Source organism: Crotalus tigris, unplaced genomic scaffold (genome assembly GCF_016545835.1).
Source record: "Crotalus tigris isolate CLP2741 ecotype Arizona unplaced genomic scaffold, ASM1654583v1 scf7180000017997.644853, whole genome shotgun sequence".
Lineage (NCBI taxonomy): Eukaryota > Metazoa > Chordata > Lepidosauria > Squamata > Viperidae > Crotalus > Crotalus tigris.
Genome location: NW_024096763.1, coordinates 613,809 through 640,487, shown reverse-complemented (window position 1 = coordinate 640,487; position 26,679 = coordinate 613,809). Strand labels below are relative to the sequence as shown.

The following is a 26,679-nucleotide window of genomic DNA, read 5'->3' as shown; positions in this document are numbered from 1 at the left end:
CAGCCATAACTCCCGGCAGGCCGTGTCAAACGCCAGCTGGCAGGCGCGGAGGGGAGGCCAGCTCCGCCGACGCTTGCAGCTCCGTGGCGGGTCTGCCGGGGACGGAGGCGGCGGAGGAAGCCGTAGCGCAGCCCGCTCTAGGGCTCCCGAGCCCAGGTAAGCCCAGGAAGCTCCAGACGACCCGCCGCGGCCGGGATATCCGCCTGCCCTTCTCCCACTCTGCGCCTTTACGCATCATCTGCGCCTCTGCCCGGCCTCGGCAGCGCAGCGAGCCTGGCCCAGATGCGGGTAGTGGGGTGGGGGGGTCGTGTGAATGGGGACGGAGGAGGGGGGGAAGATTAGCCGGTCGCGGGACCCAAAGCAGCCCCTTGCGAATCGGGAAAGAGGGGTGAAGGGTCTCCCCTCGCCGGCTTTGGAGAGCGCCCGGGGTCGCTTCCAGGCACCTCTCTGCCTTCCTTGCTTGCATGGTAACCCCTGGGCACTCGGGCTAAGAAACGGAGTTGCTTCCCCTTCGTGCGCCCCTTGTCCCCCGAACATTTGTCATGTGCCCCAATATGTCATGTGCCCCAATATTTGTCATGTGCCCCTAATATTTGTCCTGCACCCTTGTGCCCCTATTTGTCATGTGCCCCTAATATTTGTCATGTGCCCCTATTTGTCCTGCACCTTTGTGCCCCAATATTTGTTATGTGCCCCTAAAATTTTTCCTGTACCCTTGTGCCCCAATATTTGTCATGTGCTCCTAACATTTGTCATGTGCCCCCTAATATTTGTCCTGCACCCTATTGCCCCTATTTGTCATGTGCCCCCAACATTTGTCCTGCACCCTTGTGCCCCAATATTTGTTATGTGCCCCTAACATTTGTCATGTGCCCTCTAATATTTGTTCTGCACCCTTGTACCCCAATATTTGTCATGTGCCCCTAACATTTGTCATGTGCCCCTAATATTTGTCCTGCACCCTTGTGCCCCTATTTGTCATGTGCCCCTAACATTTGTCATGTGCCCCTAATATTTGTCCTGCACCCTTGTGCCCCTATTTGTCATGTGCCCCTAACATTTGTCATGTGCCCCTAATATTTGTCCTGCACCCTTGTGCTCCAATATTTGTCATGTGCCCCTAACATTTGTCATGTGCCCCTAATATTTGTCCTGCACCCTTGTGCCCCCAAACCTGGCTTTTCACCCTCGGCCTTGACTTTGGGCTTAAGTGCAGATTCTCTGCATGTCCTCACGGTTTTCCTAGATTTGGCCTTTCAGGGCAGTCCCAAGTTCTGTTTGCCAATGACCCAATTTGTCTCCAAGCCAACGGAGAGGCTGGGGACTGGGGCCCCAGACTCCAAAACTGGATCTCACAGGTTGTTCCCTTCTGTTACTGGTCTGGATGCGAATCAGGCTTATCCTGGGGTTTGTAGAAACCTGGGGAAGGGGCAGAATAACAGAATGGCAGAGTTGGAAGGGACCTTGGAGGTCTTCTAGTCCAACCCCCTGCTCAAACAGTAAGCCCTATACTCATTTCAAACAGATGGTTGTCCAGTCTCTTCTTAAAAACCTTCCAGTGTTGGAGCACCCACAACTTCTGAAGGGAAGCCAGTTTCACTGATTAATTCTTCTCACTGTCAGGAAGTTTCTCCTTAGTTCCAGGTTGTTTTTCTCCTTGATGAGTTTTCATCGATTGCTTCTTGTCCTGCCTTCAGGCGCTTTGGAGAAGAGCTTGACTGCCTCTTCTTTGGGGCAGCCCCTCAGATACTGGAAGGCTGCTATCATGTCGCCCCTCGTCCTTCTCTTCATTAAACCAGACATACCCAATTCCTGCAACTGTTCCTTGTATGTTTTAGCCTCCAGTCCCCTGATCATCTTTGTTGCTCTTCTCTGCACTCTTTCTAGAGTCTTTACATCTTTTTTACATTGTGGTGACCAAAACTGGATGCTGTATTCCAAATGTGACCTTACCAAGGCATTATCAAGTGGTGTTTTGGTCTGTTTGCATTTTGCACCAATCCCAGGCCTCTTTTGTGCGGTTCTGGTGGAACAGCAGAAGGAGATGTTTTCAAACAGTTGAATGGAAAGGGGTGGGTGGTGTTACTCCCCTTTGGCTTCTGTTCCTGAATCTGTGTTTACACAGCCCAGGCGGGGGGGGGGCATTATGTGAACAGCCTTTGAAAAAAAAACCCAGAATAGGGATGTTTGCAAAAAAAAAAAAAAAAGAAGAACAAAAAAAACGAGTTGAAAGAATTTTCAGGAATCTCCAGGGATTCTCCTAATGAAAACAACAACAACAACAATAACAACAACAAAGCAGAGGGCTTTGGATCGAGACAAATTCAAGCGCTAATCTCTAACTCCCACCGAGGGATATGAATTATCTCTCTCTTGAGCTGCCTTGAAATATTTTACATAACGGGGATAATTCAGGAAGAACGTTTAAAAAAAAAAAAGAGAGAGAGAGAGAGAGATATCAGGTTAGCAGGAACTTGGGTCTATATTTAGCAGCCCTGTGACCTCGATTTTCTCACGGAAGCTGGCAGTAGGACTACAGTGTAAACCTCTTGCTAAACACCAAATTATTTTCAGGATTGGACAGCCATTTGTCTGAAAGAGTATAGGGTTTAGACTAGAGCATGGGGTTAGACTAGATGACTTCCAAGGTCCTTCCAGCTTTGCTTTATTCTATTCTATTCTATTCTATTCTATTCTATTCTATTCTATTCTATTCTATTCCATTCCATTCCATTCCATTCCATTCCATTTATTCTTCTCTTCTCTTCTCTTCTCTTCTCTTCTCCTCTCCTCTTCATTCTCCATTACAGTGATGGTGCTCCAGCACTGGAGGTTTTCAAGAAGAGATGGACAGCCATTTGTCTGAAATGGTATAAGGTTTCCTACCTGAGCATGGGGTTGGACTACTAAATGACCTCCAAGATCCCTTCCAGCTCTATTCTGTTCTAACAGACTGGACAGCCATTTGTCTGAAATGGTCTAGGGTTTCCTGCTGAGCATGGGGTTGGACTAGATGACCTCCAAGGTCCCTTCCAGCTCTATTCTATTCTAACAGACTGGACAGCCATTTGTCTGAAATGGTCTAGGGTTTCCTGCCTGAGCATGGGGTTGGACTAGATGACCTCCAAGGTCCCTTCCAACTATTATTATTATCGATCATCGCACATTTATTATTATTATTATTATTATTATTATTATTATTATTATTATTATTACTTCGAAGTCAAGAAGATGCTATGGAGCACAGCTTGATGGTTTAATATTCCTAACCCCCGGTGTATATATATATATTTTTTCTTCTTCTTCTTCCATTTGATCCAGATATTTCTGTGGAGAAAAAAAGACTTGGCAAAAGATGGCTCTATTGAAATGCGGCTGGCTCTGGAGACAGAGTAAGTTAATTGAGGAAATTTCCTAGTGTGCAATTGCAATTGGAATTTCTTTTACCAGGTCCATCACCAGGGGGGTTTTCCCCGTCTGGGTGGTGATTAGGTCCTTTAGGAGGCTCAAAGGGGGGGAAGGTACTGCTGATCACGGAAGCTAAGTAGAGACAGCTTGGGTTTGTATTTGTATGGGCGGATTGATGAGAATTCCAGAAGGGTGAGAAATAAAGGGGAAAAGATCCCAGAAGATGACAGTGGTAAATCATCTGTGCAAATACTGGTCCAAAAGTGACGTGGAGAGGAAGTTTGATGTAGTGGTGAAGGTGCTGGCTTAGAAACTAGGAGACTGAGAGTTCTAGTCCCACCTTAGGCATGAAAGCCAGCTGGGTGACTTTGAGCCAATCACCAGGAGATGGTGAGTTCTAGTCCCGCCTTAGGCATGAAAGCCAGCTGGGTGATTTTGGGCCTATTATCAGGAGACAGTGAGTTCTAGTTCAGTCTTAGGCATGAAAGCTGGCTGGGTGACTTTGGGCCAATCACCAGGAGACGGTGAGTTCTAGTCCCGCCTTAGGCATGAAAGCCGGCTGGGTGACTTTGGGCCTATTACCAGGAGACGGTGAGTTCTAGTCCCGCCTTAGGCATGAAAGCCAGCTGGGTGACTTTGGCCCAATCACCAGGAGACGGTGAGTTCTAGTCTCGCCTGAGGCATGAAAGCCAGCTGGGTGACTTTGGGCCAATCACCAGGAGACGGTGAGTTCTAGTCTTGCCTTAGGCATGAAAGCCAGCTGGGTGACTTTGGGCCAATCACCAGGAGACAGTGAGTTCTAGTCCCGCCTTAGGCATGAAAGCCAGCTGGGTGACTTTGGGCCTATTACCAGGAGACGGTGAGTTCTAGTCCCGCCTTAGGCATGAAAGCCAGCTGGGTGACTTTGGCCCAATCACCAGGAGACGGTGAGTTCTAGTCCCGCCTTAGGCATGAAAGCCAGCTGGGTGACTTTGGGCCTATTACCAGGAGACGGTGAGTTCTAGTCCCGCCTTAGGCATGAAAGCCAGCTGGGTGACTTTGGCCCAATCACCAGGAGACGGTGAGTTCTAGTCTCGCCTTAGGCATGAAAGCCAGCTGGGTGACTTTGGGCCAATCACCAGGAGACGGTGAGTTCTAGTCCTGCCTTAGGCATGAAAGCCGACTGGGTGACTTTGGGCCAATCACCAGAAGACGGTGAGTTCTAGTCCCGCCTTAGGCATGAAAGCCGGCTGGGTGAACTTTGGGCCAATCACCAGGAGATGGTGAGTTCTAGTCCAGCCTTAGACCCCGGACGTGCTCCTTTCACGCATTTCCCCCCCAAATCTGCATCCTTCCGAATTACGCATTGCAATTCAGTTTCAAAATTCTTCAGCTCGGCAGTCCCTCCCTGCAGCAGATCAGGGCCTCCGTGTGAAGGTTGCGTGGGTCAATCGGCGGGTTTTAAATGGGAAGCTGGAAGGGGTCCAAACCCCCTAGGAGAAGAACAGACGGAAAATCAATGCAAAGGCTCCAATCGCGAAGTGTTGGATGACAAGCTGGCCCTGAGGTTCTGCAACATTTGCACTTTCTTCGCTTCCCACATCTGTGGGCGACCGTTTCGCTCCAGGCTTCCGATCAAAAGGCGCTAGGAAAGAAATGCCCAGAAGGTTCTCGGAAAAGAGGAGAAGAAGAGGATGGCGGGAATTTGGAGAGAAAGCAGTTAAAATGTACAGGTAGTTCTTCACTTGCAACCATTCGTTTAGTGACCGTTCAGTGTTACAACAGCAATGAAAACAGAGACTTATCATCCTTTTTTCACACTTAATGACCTTTGCAGGTCATCAAAATTCGGACACTTGGCAACTGGTTCCTATTGATGACGGTTGCAGCATCCTGGGCTCACGTGATCCCCTTTGCGACCTTTTTATAAGCAAAGTCAACGGGGGGAAAGCCAGATTTACTTAACAACCGTGTGACTAACTTAACAACTGCGGTGATTCGCTTAACAACTGTAGCAAGAAAGGGTTGTAAAACGAGTCAAAATCCACTTAACAAATGTTTCATTTAGCCACAGAAATTTGGGGCTCAAAATCTCTGCCATGCCCTTGACTGCTGCAATTCCTCACTTCAAAGAGAAAAAAAATCAAATCCTTAGCACCCAAATTCATTCAGAAATGTGAACTACGAATAAATATATAAATATAGGTAGTCTTCGACTTGCGACCACAATTTGAGCCCAAATTTTTTGTTAAGCGATGTAGTGATTGAGTGATCAATTGCAACCAATTCTACATGGGACAAACATCATGTCAGTTAAAAAAACAGGATCCACGAACACTTGCTGGCAGTCGAATGCCCCAATCCCGAATCCTTAATCTCCACCCACACTGAGACCAAACAGCACCAGTTCGATTGGAACAACACAAAAACCATCGGCCACACTCCCAGACGCCACGCTTGTGAGTCCCTTGAAGCCTGGCCCTCCACATGCACTTCCATCCACAGATACATCGACCTATAACCAGCCCACGATCAGGATCCAAATCAACTGACCAGAGACAACACCAAGCTTCAACTATCCCGCGCAATCCCCCATTTTCCACCAGTGGTTTACCTCCCAATCACCCTGAGCTGATGTGACCTCCCTATACAAGATCCATCCCAAGACCCTCACTGATGACTCACACCTGACTCATCACGAGACCCTCGCTCAACACACCCACACCTGAAGCCCTTATAAGCAGAGGGACACTAAATTCTAAACTTCCCTAAACTCTGCTGAAGATGTTACCTAGCCTGGTAGCAAAGAAATCGACCCACAAGTTCGGAGAATGAGCCTCCACCTGCATAAGTGATTAATTTCCGGGGCCTTTTACTACCAGTTGGCTCATCTGTGCTACTCAACGTTCATGCACTTCTCTTAGTTTCTTTAGCTAGTGTGGTCATGTCCATTGGCTCTCCATTTCAAAAAGTTCTCGATCCACTGGTAGATGTAGGCTGCTGACCGATTCGTCTAGGGCAGGGGTAGGCAACCTTGGCTCTTTTATGACTCATGGATTTCAGCTCCCAGAATTCCTGAGCCAGCATGGGGGAACTATGGCCCTTTCATGATTGGTGGACTTCAACTCCCAGAATTCCTCAGCCAGCATGGGGGAACTATGGCCTCTTCATGACTTGTGGACTTTAACTCCCAGAAGTCCTCAGCCATCATGGGGGAACTATGGCTGCCTTTATGACTTGTGGACCAACTCCCAGAACTCCTCAGCCAGCATGGGGGGAACTATGGTCCCTTCATGACTTGTGGACTTTTTAACTCCCAGAATTCCTGAGCCAGCATGAGTGAACAATGGCCCCTTCATGACTCGTGGACTTCAACTCCCAGAATTCCTCAGCCAACATGGGGGAATTATGGCCCCTTCATGACTCGTGGACTTCAACTCCCAGAATTCCTCAGCCAACATGGGGGAATTATGGCCCCTTCATGACTCGTGGACTTCAACTCCCAGAATTCCTCAGCCAACATGGGGGAACTATGGTCCCTTCATGACTTGTGGACTTCAACTCCCAGAATTCCTGAGCCAGCATGGCTCAGCTTGGAAACCTCTCCCTTCCCCTCAGCATGGCGGGCTGAGGAATTCTGGGAGTTGAAGTCCACGAGGCATAAAAGAGCCAAGGTTGCCTACCCCTGCTCTAGGGAGATCGCAGAGATCTGTTCTCAGATCCTGCGACCACTTTGCAGTGGAGTTATAGGTCTTTTTTTTTTCTTCATATGTTCTTCCAGTAATCTTCCGTTTCAGCGGCTGGTGGCTGTGCTGCAAGCCCTCGACTTACGACCACAACTGAGCTCACAATTTCCTTTGCTAAACAAGTTGTTAAGTGACTTTGGCCCTGTTTTATGAGCTTTCTGACCACAGTTAAGGGAATCACTGCAGTTAAGTTAGTAACTCAGTTGTTCAGTGAATCTCGCTTCCTCATGGTCAGAAGGTCACAAAAACAGATCACGTAACCCCCAGGAAACCACAACCATCATAAATATGAGTCAGTTGCCACGTGTTTGAATTCTGATCACATGACCATGGGGAGGCTGTGACGGTCACAAGCGTGGAAATCGGTCCTAAGCAGTGGTGGGATTCAGCTGGTTCGCACCACTTCGGCAGAACCAGTAACTAATTTTTTGTTGCCCGGGCCCAGAATGGACTTCCGGAAGCGGCATCCACACACAGAACCGGTTGTTCACATGTCTGAATCCCACCACTGGTCCTAAGTCATTTTTTTGGGTGCCGTTGTAAGTTCAAGTGGTCAGTAAACAAATGGTTGTTAAGTCGAGGATCACCTGTGTGTGGACTAGCATTTCTGATGGCGCCACCTTGGCTGGCACATTTAGTTCACTTGTTTTGGATTGTTTTATAATCCTTTTAATTTGTTTTCTTATTTTTGTTGTTGTCTGGGAGCTTTCTCGAGTTCTGTCGCCCGTGGGCGGCTGCCTAAATCCAAAGAGGAAATGACAGAATAGAATAATGATGAATTGTACCAAAGTAAAATAATTAAGCTGCTTTGGAATCGTGTCTGTGCGATTACTCAGCCTATCCAAGCTTTTAAAGTGCTTAAAGCATTGAAGGATGATAACATATATGCTAAAGAGTTGATTCACAAGGATGTAGATGTAATCCTCGACTTACGACCACAACTGAGCTCAACATTTCTGTTGCTAAGCGAGGCCTTGTTAAATGAGTTTTGCCCCATTTTGTTTTACTTTTCTTGCCACAGTTGTTAAATGAATCATTGTTAAGATACCAACACGGTTGTTAAGTGAATCCAGCTTCCACGTTGCCTTTGGTTGTTGGAAGGTCGCAGAAGGGGAATCACATGACCCCAGGACACTGCAACCGTCGTAAATACAGGTAGTCCTTGACTTATGACCACAATTGAGCCCAAGGTTTCTGTCGCTAAGCGAGACATTTGTTAAGTGAGGTTTGTGCCATTTGACAACTTTCTTTGCCACGGTTCTTCGGTGACTCTGGCTTCCTCCATTGACCTTGTTTGTCAGAAGGTCACAAAAGCGGATCACATCATCCCGGGACCCTGCAGCCCGTCATAAATACGAATCGGTTTCCAAGCGTCTGAATTTGGATCACGTGACGGCAATGGTCATAAGTGTGAAAAACGGTCCTAAGTCACTTTTTTCAGTGCTGTTGTATCTTTGGTCATTAAATGAACGGTTATAAGTCGAGGACTATCTGTACTATTTCCCCATTTTTCTTAATTCTTTCCCCCATCCCCCCGGCCTGTGCAGGTTCTATTCTGCGACGCTGGAAAAGGAACTGGTTCGTGCTGTGGGCGGACGGCAGCCTCGTCTACTACCAAGATGATACCGGCCGCGAAATGGACGGAAGAATTAACATCAGATCCAATTGCCGAGACGTCAGGACAGGCCGCGAATGCCGTGGTGAGTAGACTTGGGGTTGCCAACTGGATCTTTTTCACAGATACCAGAATGAAAGCCCACTGTTTATTCTTAAGCTAAGTTTCTAGTCCTCAAGGCTGTGGGGAGACTGCCACAGAAGCAAACATGTTAAGATATTTAAATTTAGTAGCTGGAGCGGTGTTTGCGTTTCTGTGTGTCTCTCTCTCTCTCTCTGTGTGTGTGTGTGTGTGTGTGTGTGTGTGTGTCTGTGCGTGCAGTCAGCCAGAACAGCCAATTGTGGCTGATTGATTGGAGAGGGTTGGCTCCTGCGTGAGGCAATCTGTGCTGTGATTGGTTGTTGTGGAGGGGGAGGGGAGGTTCCTTTTTTCCCGCCTTTTTCTCCTGTGCGCTCTGTAATTTACCTCACGAAGCTCCTGCTGTGTTGATTTACCTCATGAGGCTCCAGTCAGCCGGACTTGTCTAGTTTGCTGTAAACACAGATGTTAAATAGGTTTATTTATACAAAACTGCAAGTTCATGTCAGTGGTCTCTAACTTCATTTGGACACCGGCTGTGCAATGTTCTGACCAAACAGCTCTTCCATTTTCTTTTCTTTAAAACCCCTGCAGTCGGTTCTCTAAGTCACACTTACAGGTAGCTGTTGACCGCCTGTCTTTCTGGCAGCCCCTCAAAGAGAAGAAGAGGAGAGGAGAGATGGAATGGAATGGAATGGAATGGAATGGAATGGAATGGAATGGAATGGAATAGAATAGAATAGAATAGAATAGAATAGAATAGAATAGAATAGAATAGAATAGAAAATATGGAATGGAATGGAAGAAAGCTGGGACCTTGGAGGTCTTCTAGTCCAGCCCCCTGCTCAAGCAGGAAAACCGTATACCATTTCAGACAAATCTCTTCCTGAAAACCTCCAGTGATGGAGCACCATCACTAGTAATGGAAAGGGTTGCATTCCTGTCTCCTGTAGTCCTGGCAGTGCTGGGCTGAATCACCCCAAATGTCCTCTTCCTACACAATGGAGGGACACAGCAAGTCGAAACAGAGGACCCTTTCATTTGACACCAACACAACTGCCAGCAGTGCTAAAGGAACAGTGGCTAGTTTTCTGCCAGCCTCCAGCTAATTCTTCCTTCCTTCCTTCCTTCCTTCGTATCTGTGTGTGTGTGTGTGTGTGTGTGTGTGTGTGTGTGAGAGAGAGAGAGAGAGAGAGAGAGAGAGAGTGAGAAAGAGAAAAAGAGAGAGAGAAAGAGAGAAAGAGAGAGAAAGAGAAAGAGAAAGAGAAAAAAAAAGAGAGAGAGAGAGAAAGAGAGAGAGAGGGAGAGAAAGAAAGAGTGAGAGTGAGAGAGAGAAAAAGAGAGAGAGAAAGAGAGAGAGTGAGAGAGAGAGAGAGAGAGAGAGAGAGAGAATTACAGGAAATTGATGGACACCATCCAATAACCTCATAGCCGTTTGTTCATCTTGCTTTGCTGCCTGATAGGAATAGAATAGAGCTGGAAGGGACCTTGGAGGTCTTCTAGTCCAGCCTCTCGCTCAAGCAGGAGAACCTACACCGTCTCAAGACAAGTGACTGTCTAGCCTCTTCTTAAAAACCTCCAGGGATGGAGCGCCCATGATTTCTGGTGGCAAGGAGTTCCACTGGTTAATTGTCCTCACTGTCAGGAAGTTTCTCCTTAATTCCAGGTTGCTTCTCTTTTTGGTCAGTTTCCAACCATCGTTTCTCGTCCTTCCTTCTGGTGCTTTGGAGAATAGCTTGACTCCCTCTTCTTTGGGGCAGCCCCTGAGATACTGGAAGACTGCTATCCTGTCTCCCCTGTTTTGTTTTTTTTAGACTAGCCAAACCCAAGTCCCGCAGCCGCTCTTGATATGTTTTAGGCTCCAGGCCTTGGATCATCTTAGTTGCTCTTCTCTGAATTTTTCCCAAACTCTCAACCTCTTTTTTGTGACATGGTGACCAACACTGGCTGCAGTACTCTAGGTGTGGCCTCCCTAGGGTTTTATAAAGCAGTACTAATACCTCGCGTGATCTTGATTCCGTGCCTCTGTTTATACAACCCAGGATTGGAGGGTATATTTGAAAATACATTTCACCCCCCCCTCCTTTACAGCTTGACACACTAGTGAGGGTCCCTTTTTGTCACACCTCCATTTCTGCTGCAGGCTCAGCTGCCTCTTCTCCGCCAGTTGTGTAGCTTGCAGTTCTGCCTCCTGTCTCCCAAGCTCGTTCCTGCAAACCATCCTTGCAAACAATTAGAACAATTAACCAGTGGAACCACCTGCCTCCAGAAGCGGTGAATGCTCCAACACTGGAAGTTTTTAAGAAGAGACTGGAGAGCCATTTGTCTGAAATTGTGTAGGGTTTCCTGCCTGAGTAGGGGGTTGGACTAGATGACCTCCAAGGTCCCTCCCAACTTTTTTTATTGTTGTTGTTGTTGTTGTTATTATTATTATTATTATAAACTGCTCTCCTGCCACATCTTCAGGCGTCTGGATTTTGGAAAGAGCTCACGACTTGTTTTTTCATCCTCTCTGAACGAACATCCTGGAATCTTTTCCTGGGAGGCAACAAGCCTCTGTGTTGTTGTGTACCACACAGACGAAGGTTTTGGCCCTCCGGGGTCAGTATGGCAGCTTTTGTTTGAGATTTGTTGTGTCCCCTGGGACATCCGCCAAGGCTGCCTAATCCCCTGCTGTTTGTTTCACTGTGACTCCACAACTCAAGAGTTACTTTGACAACTGATCCCCCGAGGTCCTAATTTTGCGGCGACTCTCCTGGCTTGCAACAGACAACTAGGATCGCTTCAGAGATATTTAGCCGGGAAGACGTTCTTTGCTTTAAAAAAACACCCACCCATCTTACGACGGCAACTTTTATTTTTAAAACTGCAGGGAGTCCTCAACAGTTCATTTAGTGACCAAAGTCACGACGGGCACTGGAAAAAAGGGACATGAACGTTATTCACACTTACGACCGTTGCAGTGTCCCCAGGGTCACGTGATCAAAATGGATGCTCGGCCACCGACTCACATTTATGATGGTTGCAGTGTCCCAGGGTCGTGGCAACTGGCTCGTATTTATAATAATAATAATAATGATAAAGTTGGAAGGGACCTTGGAGGTCATCTAGTCCAAACCCCCCCCCCCCGTCGCCCTGAGGGTGTTTCCTGCAGTTTTTTAATCAGGGACCTGCATGAAAATTATGCCTAATTAATTCTGAGTCTGTTGGGAGTCCGATGTTGATCCCAGGCACAGAAATGAAAATGAAATATTATTCGTAATAATATTATGACATGTTTTGATCAGCATTTCCCACCCAGCTTTAATGAAGAACAGGTAGGATTCGGAGGGAAGTCCTGGGGAGTGTCTTGTTTACCACGATCCCCTTGAGGTCTAGAAACCTATTATTGAGATAGAAAGAAAAACGCCGGCCGGCTCTCTGCTTATGTCTCCTTTCCTGTCTTTATAGATATCCAGCCTCCGGAAGGGAAAACCCGGGAGTGCCTGTTGTGCGTTGTGCAAAGGGCTGGGCCCAAGACCATGCTGTGCGCTGAGAGCGAAGACGATGCGTTGTAAGTTGTGGGAAGCGAGGACAGAAAAATCAAGATAGCTGAAGCCCTGACCCTTTTTGTGATGGGTAGGGTTTCAGTCATATAATCTTGACATTTCTGAAACCACTCATGGTCCATCTGCAACGCAGTGGCCACACCCAAGGACCGGTCATGGGAAATGGTGTTTTTTAGTTTTTATTTATTTATGACTAGCTGTACCCAGCCACGCGTTGCTGTGGCTCAGTGTGGTTAAATAGTGGTTCTCAACCTGTGGGTCGGGACCCCATTTGAGGTCGAACGATCATTTCACGGGGGTCGCCAAACAACGCAGTCGCCATTTTTTTCTCCCCTTTTCCTTAGCTGTGCTACTCCCTTTTATTCTATTGGCTTCTGAAAGCCAATAGAATAGGCTCTCTTGAATAGAGTCTAATTCTATTGGCTTTCAAAAGCCAATAGGAATTGTCCAGGCTGTCTCTGCCCTGCTGAGCCCGCCAAAAGTCCCATTCTGCAAACAGTGCTGCACCAGTTGAGTAGTCTTCGATTTACGACCAGTTGAGTAGTCCTCGACTTACGACCGGTTGGGGGTCGCGGCATTAAAAAGGTTGAGAACCACTGGGTTAAATGGAAAAGAAAGAAAAGAGAAAGCGCACGTTTGTAATATGTTTAATTTCACAATGCTTGTGGGTATACAATACTTTTTGTTGTTCCACTGTGTGTGCAGATATAGAGATTACGTCCAACAGATGGTGCTGTTTTTCAAAAAAAGCAAGTTTTTACCTGTCACAAGTGTGACATCTATATAATATAGGTGTATAAAAACACGCGCGTATTCGAATACAACGTTGTGTCAAAATTTCAAAGCAATCGGTGAAGAACTTTCGGAGATTTGAGATTTTGAACAAATGAACATTTACATTTTTATTTATATAAGATTAGATTTTATATATAACTTAAGGTGCCAAACATAACTAATATGCTTCCTCCTATTTTTTTTACCACATCTACTCTTTGAGTAGGTTGGGTTGAGAGAGAATGACTAGCTCAAAGCCACCCAGCTGGCTTTCATGCCTAAGGCAGAACTAGAACTCACCATCTCCTGGTGATTGGCCCAAAGTCATCTAGCTGGATTTCATGCCTAAGGCAGGATTAGAACTCATAATCTCCTGGTGATTGGCCCAACGTCACCCAGCCACTTTCATTCCTAAGGTGGGACTAGACTAGAATTTACTGTCTCCTGGTGATTGGTCCAATATCACCCAGACGACTTGCATGGCTAGTGAGGAACTAGAATTCACCGTCTCCTGGTGATTGGTCCAAAGTGACCCAGCCGGCTTTCTTGCCTAAGGTGATACTAGAACTTACCGTCTCCTAGTGATTACCCCAAAGTCACCCAGCCGACTTGCATGGCTAGTGAGGAACTATAACTCACCGTCTCCTGGTGATTGGCCCAATGTCACCCAGCCACTTTCATTCCTAAGGTGGGACTAGAACTCCCAGTCTCCTGGTGATTGGCCCAAAGTCACCCAGAAGCTTTTTATGTTTAAAGCGGGGCTAGCACTCACAGCCCCTGGCTTTTTAGTCTGGCACCTTAACCACCAAACCAATCTAGTTCTCCACATAGCCCCCACATAGCCCTCCTCTCTTCCTGTTTGTTTGTTCTGGTTCTTAAGCAAAACAGTTCCTCAGTTTCCCATCTGCAAAATGAGAAGGGAAAAATGATTGCCCCTCTAGGATTCAATATCCGGTCTCTTATGCCCCCAAAAGGAAATGTTTATGATTAAAAAGCTCAATGCAGGAGAAGAAGAGGAAGAGGAAGAGGAAGAGGAAGAGGAAGAAGAAGAAGAAGAAGAAGAAGAAGAAGAAGAAGAAGAAGAAGAAGAAGAAGAAGAAGAAGAAGAAGAAGAAGAAGAAGAAGAAGAAGAAGAAGAAGAAGAAGAAGAAGAAGAAGAAAGAGAGTTGAGAGGGACCTTGGAGGTCTTCTAGTCCAACCCCCTGCTCAGGCAGGAAACCCTACACCATTTCAGACAAATGGCTGTCCAGTCTCTTCTTAAAAACTTCCAGTGTTGGAGCATTCACCGCTTCTGGAGGCAGGTTGTTCCACTGATTAATTGTTTTAACTGTCGGGAAGTTTCTCCTTAGTTCCAGGTTGCTTCTCTCCTTGATGAGTTTCCATCCGTTGCTTCTTGTCCTGCCTTCGGGCGCTTTGGAGAAGAGCTTGACTCCCTCTTCTTTGGGACAGCCCCTGAGTTACTGGAACACTACCACCATGTCCTCTCTCGTCCTTCTCTTCGTTAAACTAGACATACCCAATTCCAGCAACCGTTCCTCATATGTTTTAGCCTCCAGTCCCCTGATCATCTTTGTTGCTCTTCTCTGCCCTCTTTCTAGAGTCTCAAAATCTTTTTTACCTCGTGGGGCCCAAAACTGGATGCCGTATTCCAAGCGTGGCCTTTCCAAAGCCTCGTAAAGTGGAATTAACCCTTCACCTGATTCCATCTCTCTGTTAATTCTATCCTGTCAGTCCTATATTGCCTTGTCTCAAAACCAAATCAAGAAAGGTCGCTTATGATTACGGTTATTCCTATCATCAAATTTATTGGCTGCCGGTCTCACCGTTCAAGGCCACCTCTGTATGGTTCCTTCCTTTTCATTTTAATTATCTATTTGGTTGTTTACGCTGACCGCACCTTTGGGGAGCTTGTGTTGGGAATGCAAAGCTCTCTGCAGGGAAGACACTCTTGCAAAATTTTCATCTTGTTGTTCCGGGTTATGTTTACAGGGGAAAAAGAGGGTTCACGGTTTCTGGTTTCATTCGGGCTGGAAATTATGTCATAGATGTCCCAAAGGTGCTTTTTTTTTCAGGAGGCAACCGGTGTTTCTTGTTTTTCCTTTGAAGACAGTTCGCTTCTCATCCAAGAAGCTTCTTTAGCTCTGATTGAACCTGGAAAAGCTGACAACTAGCCCAGGAGGGGATGACTTCAGATGAGTTCAAAAGAAGATGTTGAGAGTTTGGAAAAAGTTCAGAGAAGAGCAACTAAGAGGATCCAAGGTCTGGAGACTAAAACATAGGAAGAACGGCTGCAGGACTTGGGTCTGGATAGTCTAAAAGAAAGAAGAAATAGGGGAGACATAATAGCAGAATTCCAGTATTTGGGGGGCTGCCCCAAAGAAGAGGGGGTCAAACTATTCTCCAAAGCACCAGAGGGAAGGACGAGAAACAAGGGATGGAAACTGATCAAGGAGAGAAGCAACCTGGAATTAAGGACAAACTTCCTAACAGTGAAGACACTGTTACACAGAAGACAATTAACCAGTGGAATAACTTGCCTCCAGAAATCGTGGGTGCTCCATCACTGGAGGTTTTTAAGAAGAGACTGGACAGTCACCTGTCTGAGATGGTATATAGCAGTGGTTCTCAACCTTTTTAATGCCGTGACCCCCAACCGGTCGTAAGTCGAGGACTACTCAACCGGTCGTAAGTCGAGGACTACTCAACTGGTGCAGCACCGTTTGCAGACTGGGATTTTGGGCGGGCTCAGCAGGGCAGAGACAGCCTGGACAATTCCTATTGGCTTTTGAAAGCCAATAGAATTCGACTCTATTCCAGAGAGTCTATTCTATTGGCTTTCAAAAGCCAATAGAATGAAAGGGAGCAGCACAGCTAAGGAAAAGGGGGAAAAAATGGCAGACTGCGTTGTTTGGCGATCCCCGTGAAAGGGTCGTTCGACCCCAAATGGGGTCCCGACCCATAGGTTGAGAACCACTGGTATATAAGTTCTCCTGCTTGAACAGGGGGCTGGACTAGAAGACCTCCAAGGTCCCTTCCAGCTCTATTCTATTCTCAGTTCTAAATGTCTCTTCTGAGCTTCCTCAGCGCATTAGTCTCTGCAGCTAAAGGGATCTTGGCATGCTGATCACCCTCCAGGACTAACCGGAGATGGCAGGCTGACATCCCGGCTAATCCTGCTTAGACCTATGACTCAAGATGGTTTGACAGCCACAGGTGACCTTGAGGTCACGAAGGAGCCAGGATTAAGATAATCTCCCTCTAGGTAGGAGAGGTCCCAGCTAGGTCACGGAGAGGAACAAAAGTTGATAGAAAGATTCTTATGTTCCCACCTCCCCTTTGGCAAAGCACCCGGTCTGGTTTGAGGAAGACTTTCCACCCTAATGGAAACCGTCACAAGCCCAGGAGTTTTCCAGCTCAGATTCTCGCTTGCTCCCTCCATCAAGGCCGGCAGGGGAATTCTGGGAGTTGATGTTCACAAAGAAGAGGGGGTCAGCCTGTTCTCCAAAGCGCCTGAAGGCAGGACAAGAAGGAACGGATGGAAACTCATCAAGGAGAGAAGCAACCTGGAACTAAGGAGGCATTTCCTGAAAGAGAAAACAGTTAACCAATGGAACTCCTTGCCACCAGAAGTAGTAAATGCTCTAACAGTGGAGGTTTTTAAGAAAAGACCGGACAGCCACTTGTCTGAAATAGTACAGGGGGCTGGACTAGAAGACCTCCAAGGTCCCTTCCATCTGTTATTCTGTTATCCATCCTTCCTTCCTTCCTTCCTCCCTCCCTCCCTCCCTCCCTCCCTCCCTCCCTTTTAAGAAGAGATTTTACAGTCATTTGTCTGAAATGGTATAGAGTTTCCTGCCTGAGCAGGGGGTTGGACTAGATGACCTCCAAGATCCCTTCCGACTTTTATTATTATAATTAATAATTATTATTTATTTATTATTATTAATTATTAATTCAAGTTCCAGAGTCCTCGACTTAGAATCACACTTGAGCCCCAAATTTCTGTCGCTAGGTCAGACCGTTGTTAAGTGAGTTTTGCCCCATTTTACAACCTCCCTTGCCCCCGTTGCTAAGTGAATCAGTGGAGTGGTGAAGTTAGTAACACGGTTGTTAAATGAAACTGGCTCCCCCCATTGACTTGGCTTGTTAGAACAGGGGTCCCCAAGCCCCTGTATGTGGACCGGTACCGTGCCGTGGCACACACCAGCAACCGGTCCGCACAAACAAGCCAAGCCCCATCCGCGGGATGCAGGCAGCACACGAAACCACGCCCCCTCCGGTCCACGGAAAAACCTCTCTCCACGGAACCGGTCCCTGGTGCCCCAAAAGTTGGGGGGCCTCTGTGTCAGAAGGTCGCAAAAGGGGATCGCGTGACCTCAGAGACACTGCAACCGTCCTAAACATTTAGTCAGTTGCTGGTCTTGGACCGTGCAGGAACCCCCTGCAAGATTTCCATAGTTTATTCTTGCAGGGAATTGTAGGAAAGCCACTGATAGGAGAGGGCTGTTAAAATCTCTCCTTTCCCTTCGGGCTGAGCTGATTTTCCTGTTTTTGTCCACAGAGCCTGGAAGATGGCCATTTTGGAAGCGAAAGCAACCCAGGTGAGTCTCCTTTACGGCCCTGTCTTGAAGTGGGGGGGGGGGTAGCTGAACATAATTGAATGCTTTGACAGTAGCTCAGGGTTGAACTGTGGGGCCCTCGGTGCTCTCTGAGCTGGATTGCTTTCTTGTAGAACAGTGGTTCTCAACCTGTGGGTCGGGACTCCATTTGGGGTCGAACGACCATTTCACGGGGGTCGCCAAACAAGGCTGTCCGCCATTTTCCCCCCTTTTCTTTGGCCACGCCCCTGGCACCCGGTGATATATAAGTGGTTGGGAGTCACCACAACATGGGGAACTGTATTATGGGGTCGTGGCATTAGAAAGGTTGAGAACCACTGGTGTAGATGTTTCATGACCCAACTAGGTAACATCATCAGGGCTAGGAGAGTTTGGAGAGAGGAGAAGAAGGAGGAAGAGGAGGAGGACTGTGGGGTCCTCTGTGCTGTCTGAGTTTGGTTGTTTTCTTGCAGACATTTTATTATCCAACTAGGTAACATTGTCAGAGCTAGAAGGGAATGGGGTTTGTGGAGAGGAGGAGGAGCAGGAGGAGGAGAACTGTGGGGTCCTTGGTGCTCTCTGAGCTTGGTTGCTTTCTTGCAGACGTTTCAAGACCCAACTAGATAACTTTATCAGTGCTAGAGGGGAGTGGGGTTTGTGGGGAGGAGGAGGAGGAGGACGACGACTATGGGGGTTCTTGGTGCTCTCTTTGTTTTCTTGCAAAAGTTTCAGGACCCAATTAACTAACTTCATCAGTGCTAGAAGGGAGTGGGGATTGTGGAGAGGAGGAGGAGGAGGAGGAGGAGGAGGAGGAGGAGGAGAACTTCACCTCTCACCTTTCCCCAGCCAGCCTGTGAATTTTGCCGAGTCACTTTCTGATTTTCAGCCCTGTCTGGTTACAGATCGATAAATGCAGTTCTTATAAGGTTGCAGAAATGTCTCGAAGGCTGGATCGATTTTATAAAGAGACATTGGAAAGAAAAACAAATATTGGGTGGCCAGCCAGGTGTCCCTGTGGGGTTAGGACAGGGGTAGGCAACCTCAGCTCTTTTATGACTCATGGACTTCAACTCCCAGAATTCCTGAGCCAGCATGGGGGAACTATGGCCCCTTCATGACTCGTGGACTTCAACCCCCAGAATGCGTGGCTCAGCTTGGAAACCTCTCCCTTTCCCCTCAGCATGGCTGGCTCAGGAATTCTGGGAGTTGAAGTCCACGAGTCATAAAAGAGTCAAGGTTGCCTATCCCTGATCTAGTCCAACCCTCTGCTCAGGCAGGAAACCCTATACCATTTCAGACAAATGGTTGTCCAATCTCGTCTTAAAAATCTCCCAACGATGGAGCAGCCACTGGTGCTGGTGGCAAGCTGTTCCACTGGTTAATTGTTCTCACTATCAGGAATTTTCTCCTTAGTTCTAGGTTGCTTCTCTCTTTGTTCAGTTTCCATCCGTTGTTTCTTGCCCCGCCTTCTTCAGGGGCCATTAACCGGTCTGTCTTTGGTTTGCAAGTTTGGTTTATCTTGTGAAGGGCTGACAGGGATGGGTTTAGTAGAGAAACCTGCTGGGAAGAGGGCTGGACTTGATGACCTCTACGATCCCTCCCAATTCTGTGTCCGCAGCCCAAAGGGACCAGAGTCGCTTTGGGCTCTCAAGTGCCGACCTTGGGGTGTCCTTCTGTCTTCCAGGTTCACCTCTACGACCCTTACGATGACTACTACCAAACGGTACCCCTGGACTCGTACCAGGCGATGTACGTCAGCTCGGATTATCACGGCCACTCGTATATCGGTAAGTCTGCCAGCGCCATCTCCCAGGTGACGTTTAAAGAAGGAATCCTGATTACAGGTAGTCCTTGACTTAACGGCCATACCTGAGCCCAAGATTCCCGTTGCTAAGCGAGACAGGCGTTAAGCAGGCTTTGCCTATTTTTACGAGCTTTCTTGTCACCGTTGTTAGAGCTCACAGCGCTAGAACTCACCGTCTCCTGGATTCCAGCCTGGAGCCCTTATCAGCCCTTATTCATTGGCACTGCCGGCCCTCCAAACACGGCTGTTTAACAGACTCACAGAATTGGAAGGGACCCGAGAGGTCATCTAGTCCCACCTCCCGCCCAAGCAGGAGACCCATTGCTTTTTCAGACAAATGGCTGTCCAGTCTCTTCTTCAAGACCACCAGGGCGGGCGCATTCACAGCCCACAAAAGGCAATTCGTTCCACTGACTGTTCTCGCTGTCAGGAAAGTTCTCCTTAAATTTCATTATCTTTGTGAGAATACAAACATTATTTATTTTATTTATTTATGAGACTTATATACCGCTTTAAGTGCAAGCACTCTCTAAGCGGTGTACACCAGTAAGCAATGTATATATATATATTTACATTGCCTCCAACAATCTGTGTCCTCATTTTACCTACCCCGGAAGGATGGAAGGCTGAGTCAACCTTGAGCCGGTGAGATTTGAACCACTGACCTGCTGAACACAGTCAGCTAAAGTGGCCTGCAGTACTGCACTCTAATTGCTGCGCCACCTCGGCTCTTACAGAATCACAAGAGTCGGAAGGGAACTTGGAGGTCTTCTAGTCCAACCCCCTGCCTCAGGCAGGAAACCATGACCATTTCAGATGGTAGGGCCAGAGAAACGGTGTTTTGCCCAGCTGTCTGGACCAATGTTACCTTCTTCAGCTGATGCACAAGGGTCAAGGGTCTCCAAACCTGGCAAGTTTAAGAGTTGTGGACTTCAACTCCCAGAATTCCCTAGCCTGAGAAATACACAGAATTCTGGGAGTTGAAGTCCATCCACCTTAAATTCACTGAGGAGTGGTGGCCTGGAGGACAAGGGTCTCCAAACCTGGCAACCTTTAAGACAGTGGTTCTCAACCTTTTTAATGCCGCGACCCCCAACCCGTCGTAAGTCGAGGACTACTCAACTGGTACAGCACCATTTGCAGAATGGGATTTTTGGCGGGCTCAGCAGGGCAGAGACAGCCTGGACAATTCCTATTGGCTTTTGAAAGCTAATAGAATTAGACTCTATTCAAGAGAGTCTCTTCTATTGGCTTTCAAAAGCCAATAGAATAAAAGGGAGTAGCACAGCTAAGGAAAAGGGGGAAAAAAATGGCGGACTGCGTTGTTTGGCAACCCCTGTGAAATGGTCATTCGACCCCAAATGGGGTCCCGACCCACAGGTTGAGAACCACTGCTTTAAGACTTGCGGGCTTCAACTCCCAGAATTCCCTAGTGTAGGACTAAGAAACGCACAGAATTCTGGGAGCTGAAGTCCATCCACCTTAAATTCACTGAGAAGTTGCTGGCCTGGATTAAATTCCAATTTCTCCCAAATCAGCCATTCCTTTGGGCTGAACACTTCTTGAGGGCTGGAGGGACATCTAGTGGCCGAATCAGGTATTGCCGTAGATACAACAAAAGATTAAAAAAAATCTATTACAGGCCGTCCTCCATTTGCAACGGTTCATTTAGCGACTGTTCAAAGTTACAACAGCACTGGAAAAAGTGACTTTTTTGCAGTAACCACCGTCGCAGCCTCCCTGCGGTCACGCGATCAAAATTCAGAGGCTGGCAACTAGTTCCTATTTACGACGGTCGCCGTGTCCCGGGGTCACACGATCCACTTTGGCGACGTTCTGACAAGCAGTGGTCAGTGGAGGAGCCTGACTCGCATCACAACCACATTACTAACGTAACAACTGCAGAGATTCACTTAGCAGCCATGGCAAGGAAAGTCATAAAACGGGGCCAATTTCGCTTCACGAAAGCCTCACTTAACGAGAGGAATGTTGAGCTCAATTGTGGTCGTTAAGTGGATAACCTGTTCCAATTTTTGGACCATTCGCGAATTTCCAGTCACAACCTCTCCAGGCGTGCTTCGGCTTTGCCGCTGACGGGTGTCTCCTCCCTTCCTTCCTTGCAGCCCCTGGAACGACGCACGTCATCATCCGCGAAGACCCCCACCGCGTGTCCGGAGATCAGATGGCCCTGGGCCTCCTCGCCGGAGCAGCCACGGGCGCCGCTTTGGGCTCGTTCATGTGGATGCCTTGTTGGTTCTGACCCTCTGCTTTTTGGTAGACCGGCCAGCCCGGCCTGGCTGACCCCCTCCCCTTCTTTTTTCCAGGCAAGACCCCCCCTATTTCGAAAGCAAAGAGGGAAAAACCGACGGGTCTCTTGGCACATAGACTCCCGGGAATTCTGCAAGATTTTTGGGAAGGTTTTTAAGCACCTGCTGTGTTAACAGTAACTTAGTTCCCATGTTGCACTGCTAGGCACTCCCTGGTTCATTTTAAGACTCCCGGGGGCAGATCTAGGGCTAGTTAGGAGGCCGCTGACCCTGCCCCAAGTCTATAGGTCAGCATTTGGTTTGAGAAAGCTGTAGTAGGGTTATGTAGGAGGAACCACCAGCTTGGAAATCCATTCTAGACACTCTCATAAAATCCCTTTCTGCACTAGCCATGTTCCTGTAACCTCCTTAGCCAAGGTGGAATCCCAGTTAAGTCTTTTTTTTTTTGCAGCTCAGGGCTGAGTCTTAATGGGTTTTCCGTAACCAGGTTCGGCGTGTTGTGTATGTGTATGCGGCTTCCCTTTGGGATGTCCGGCTTGTTGGATTCGCAAGCGAAATGGTGCCTCGCGCAATGTCCTTGCAGTGGCGCGTTCTCAGCGTCTTCCTGCTCAGATCATGTGTCTTGGCTGTTCTTCTCCAGGGTAGTGCCCCCCCTTTCCACCAGGGTACGATCAGAAAAGTCCAGATGGGGCCACAACGGTGCAACAGAAACTTCGTTAAGTTTTTTGTGGCTGCACATTACAAAAAAAACCCCAGATTTAACTGCATCACTGAGTGGAATATTGGATCATTATTATTTTTTTTACACCATAGGAAATTGTGTTAAGTTTTTGTGGCTGCACATTACAAAAAAAAAAACAACCCAGATTTAACTGCATCGCTGAGCGGAATATTGGATCATTATTATTTTTTTTACACCATACCCTGTGGGTACAATTCCTTTGCCCGCCCTTTTTGGCCACCTTCCTATTTCCTCCACTTCTTATGTTAGAAGATCTCCAAGTTATGTGAAGTTACTGCATCCTGGTCCCTGAGGTAGCTACCGCAGCTCCTGTCCTGCCTTCTTGGCCCCGTTGGCTGGGGATAATGGGCGCACACTACCATAGGAAGGCTTGGAGAAATATGGTGCAAAACCGGAGCGATCTCCAATTGGTTTCCAAGCAGACGGGAATCTCGCAGAGCTGTTTGTGGATGCATAAAGTCATCCTTTTTCTAAAACAGGTTCATCTCTGTGCAGGAGCAAAGTAGATCCTTCCCAGAGCGCTTTTGAGAAAGAATTGTGGGTAAACATGAGGGGGAAAACTTTCATTTCTCACACACCAAAATTTTACTTAGGGTTATTCCCGTGTCTGCCACAAAGATCTCTCCCCCCCACCAGGTGCTGGTTCATCCTTGGAAGGCGTGCAAACACAGCCTTCGCACAGACCCTTTTGTGGGGTTGGCGCAGCTAAATGACTGAAACACTGCCAGGTCAGCACAAGAGAGATTTCTGGGCCAAAAAAAACCTGCACAAAAGTCACAATTGCTAGCAGTAACATGGCTGTTGAGTCACACCCCAGTAAATACTTATAATAATAAAGTTGGAAGGGACCTTGGAGGTCACCTAGTCCAATCCCCTGCTCAGGCAGGAAACCCTATACCATTTCGAACAAATGGCTGTCCAGTCTCTCCTTAAAAACTTCCAGTGTTGGAGCAGTCGCCGCTTCTGGAGGCAGGTGGTTCCACTGGTTAATTGTTCTTGCCAGACCGCTCCTGGTTGTAAGGGTTACTTTACCCTCGTTTCCAGATGAACTGATCGCTTTCTTTACAGCAGTGACCAATTTTTTTTTTTTTTTAGGGAAAAAAAGAAAAAAAATCTTACCAAAGGCAAAATTGAATCCTGCAAATATATATATCCAAATTTCTTTTTCTGACAAAGAGTTAAAGAATTAAATTAAATATATATATAAATTCCCTAGTTGTTCAGAGGGAGCATTTCCTGCACATATCCATGCACACCGCGGAATGAGAGTTGCACACGAAATTTAGTCGATTTGCATTGGAAGAGAACGGCTCGCGTTTTAAAAGAAGCCACCGGGAAGCGGTGCCCACGGTTCTCGATGGTCGTTTTTTTTTTTTTTTTAGCCAGTAGTGGCTTTCCTGGGGGTATCCCATCCCTGTGGCAGAGTCTGCTTCAGATGGTGGGTTGGGGGCTTCCCAAGCAAGCCAGGAAGCGGGCCAGCCGGGCCTCCCCCTGTAGTCATGTCAAAAACACACCTCGCTTCGCTTCTCTACGCACCACGCAGCCATTCACATCCCAGTTGTGTCTGTTAGTTTGCCGTTTGATTCCATCAAACGCTTGAAGCACTAATAATAATAATAATGTATATTTTGGAAGAAAAGCTATTTAAGGATTAAAAACAAAATGCTCTTCAACGCAGTGGCCGTTTTTTTTTTTCTGTTCTTCCGCAACATCAGATTGCAATCTTGTAGTTTTTTTCCCTTCTGGCTTGGCTGGGTGCCAATCAGCTGCTAAGCAGTACCTGTTGAATATCCACTTTTTTCTCAAGAGAGTAAATAAGCATTATTAAGGCGATGCAGGCTCCTAAATTCAAAAGGCTGTTTTAGCCTTGGGCCTCTGCTCCCCCCCCCAAATTGTATTTAAAGTTCATCTGCATTTAACTTAATTAGGGAGCATGAGAGCCTAGTGGGGGGGGGGAAGTACCAGGATTGTCATTTACACGTGTGTTTAAGAGAAGAAAGGAAATTGTCTTTATTTTCCAATTAGTTCCTCTCTCGGTATGTAAAGAGCAGACTAAATAATAACATTTGGCCTTCTGACAAGTTCATAAAGCTGCTGCATTCAGTCAACAGGTCTGCTGCTCAAGTAATGTGAAAAAGCCACTCTTGAAACTGTAATTTACAAATGGTGGATAATGCACACACGCACACACACACAAATTCCTGGTCGCAAAAAAGTATTGCTGTGCAAAATGCAGAAAAGGAATGAAAAGGAGCAAAACAAAGATGACACAAGAAAAAAAAAAAAAAAGGAACTAGCTAAAATCTGGTTCACGACCGAAGGCGAATCTACGTGTCCCGGGATAACGCTGCAGGAGCCAATCTGGGTGGGTCACCGGGACCAAAGGTTTTGTCTTCTGAGCTGCGTGCTCTGGGCTGTTGTGCGTGTGATATTTATACGGATGCCAGGTTGCATGTGGCTTTTTAGATGTTGTTTGGGGTGTTGGCTAAGCGGTTGTCTTGTTGTTTCCTTGTGCTGCCCAGCCCTCGCCTAAGTAATTGATAGGCTGGTGGTAAATCAGACCGATTGAAAGGGACCCATTTCCCAGGCTGTTTTTGTACCTGCCCACCCAACAATCTGAATAGCTGCAAATCTAGTTCACGCTTCACTGTACCCGTTTTTTTGTGAAGCAGCTTTACAAGTAGTCCTCAACCACCACAATTAGGACCGGGATTTCTGTCGTTGCGGTCGTAAGCAGAATCAAGACCCCATTTTTTAATGTTGGTTAAGCGAATCGCTTAACGACTATGCTGGCTGGGGAATTGTGCAAATTGAAGTCTGCCCACCTTAATGTGGGCAAGGTTGGGAAACTCCAGTCCTACTTGGGAGTTGCACACTCGCTTCCTGTTTGGAGGCCAAAGAATGAGTGTGATGCTCAGCTCCGGCGCCGAGTTCGAAACAAGCCAGAACTACCGAGGCCGGCGATGGGGAAGGGAGCAGAAGCAAAAGAAACAAAAGGGAGAAACCTTTTTTTTCTCTCATAGTGTTTTGATTAGATACTTTATTGGAAGCAAAAAATTCTGTGCATGTTTTAAAAATCTAACCCGTGTACACATTTAGTTGCTCAAAGAACCCAAACCACGGAAAACTCAAAAAGTTATTCAAAAGCAGCGAGATGGGATTCTTTTCTTTAAATTTCCGCACACGTAGAGTAACGACGATACAAGGAAGAGAAAAGAAAAAAGAAAAGAAAGTAGCCCAGTCTCTTTGAGTTTCTTTTCAGGATTAAGTTCATCGTCGGTTGCCGTAGTTTAAACATTTATTTCTAGACATGCTACTTTGAAGAAGAAAAAAAAAAAAAAAAAAGGAAAAAAAAATCACCTCTTCAATATTGCATTAAAAGCATCTGTAGGTCAATCTGCCCTTTTAACATGAGATTATGCAAAATCACTGGAAACTCAAGTCAAAAGTAATGAATTTGCCATTTTTGACTCCAACAATGCAAAGGGGGGGATTTTGCGTTGAGGCCTTTTCAAAAACCAGCCCTTGCAAGGAAAAAAGGGAGCGTTTCCCACATCGCCCCTCCCTTCCACAAACTCTCCTGGCAAACAATGTATTTACAATTGTGTTAAACTTCTGTAGCAACTTCACAATGACTAGTACAGATTAAGAGTGCACTTCTGCAGTGTGTGTGTGTGTGTGTGCACGCGCGTGTGTGAGACAGAATATGCATGTCTGTGTTTCCTAAATCGTGGAATCTTGCAACATTGCCAAAGCTTTAAATGGAAAAAAAAAAAGAGAGAGAGAGAGAGAGAGAGAGAAAGAAAAAAGAAAGAAAGAAGGGAGGGAGGGAGGGAATAAAGAAAGAAAAAGGAAGGAAAGAAAGAAGGGAAAGGAAGGGACAGAGAGAAGGAACGAAAGAATGGAGAGAGGTAAGAAAAAGTAGGAAAAGGAAGGAAGGATGGAAGTGAGGAAAAAGGAGAAGGAAAGAAAAAGAGAGAAGGGAGGGAGGAAGGAAAGAAGGGAGGAAGGGAAAGGAAGGAAAGGGAGAGACAGAGAGAAGGAAGGAATGAAAGAATGGAGAGAGGGAGGAAAAAGGAAAAGGAAGGATGGAAGTGAGGGAGGGAGGAAAAAGGAGAAG

The 26,679-nt window shown here is 47.0% G+C and overlaps 1 protein-coding gene across 1 annotated transcript; it reads left to right on the top strand.

Moving 5' to 3' along the window:
• Window positions 1–26,335, top strand: PLEKHB1 (pleckstrin homology domain containing B1). Its single transcript, XM_039346473.1, has 7 exons — window positions 1–156; window positions 3,322–3,392; window positions 8,681–8,833; window positions 12,277–12,379; window positions 17,710–17,749; window positions 19,431–19,533; window positions 21,674–26,335. Exons 2-7 carry the CDS (start codon window positions 3,356–3,358, stop codon window positions 21,808–21,810), a joined length of 573 nt encoding a protein of 190 aa, XP_039202407.1. The 5' UTR covers window positions 1–156; window positions 3,322–3,355; the 3' UTR covers window positions 21,811–26,335.
• The last annotated feature ends 344 nt before the right edge of the window (window positions 26,336–26,679 follow it).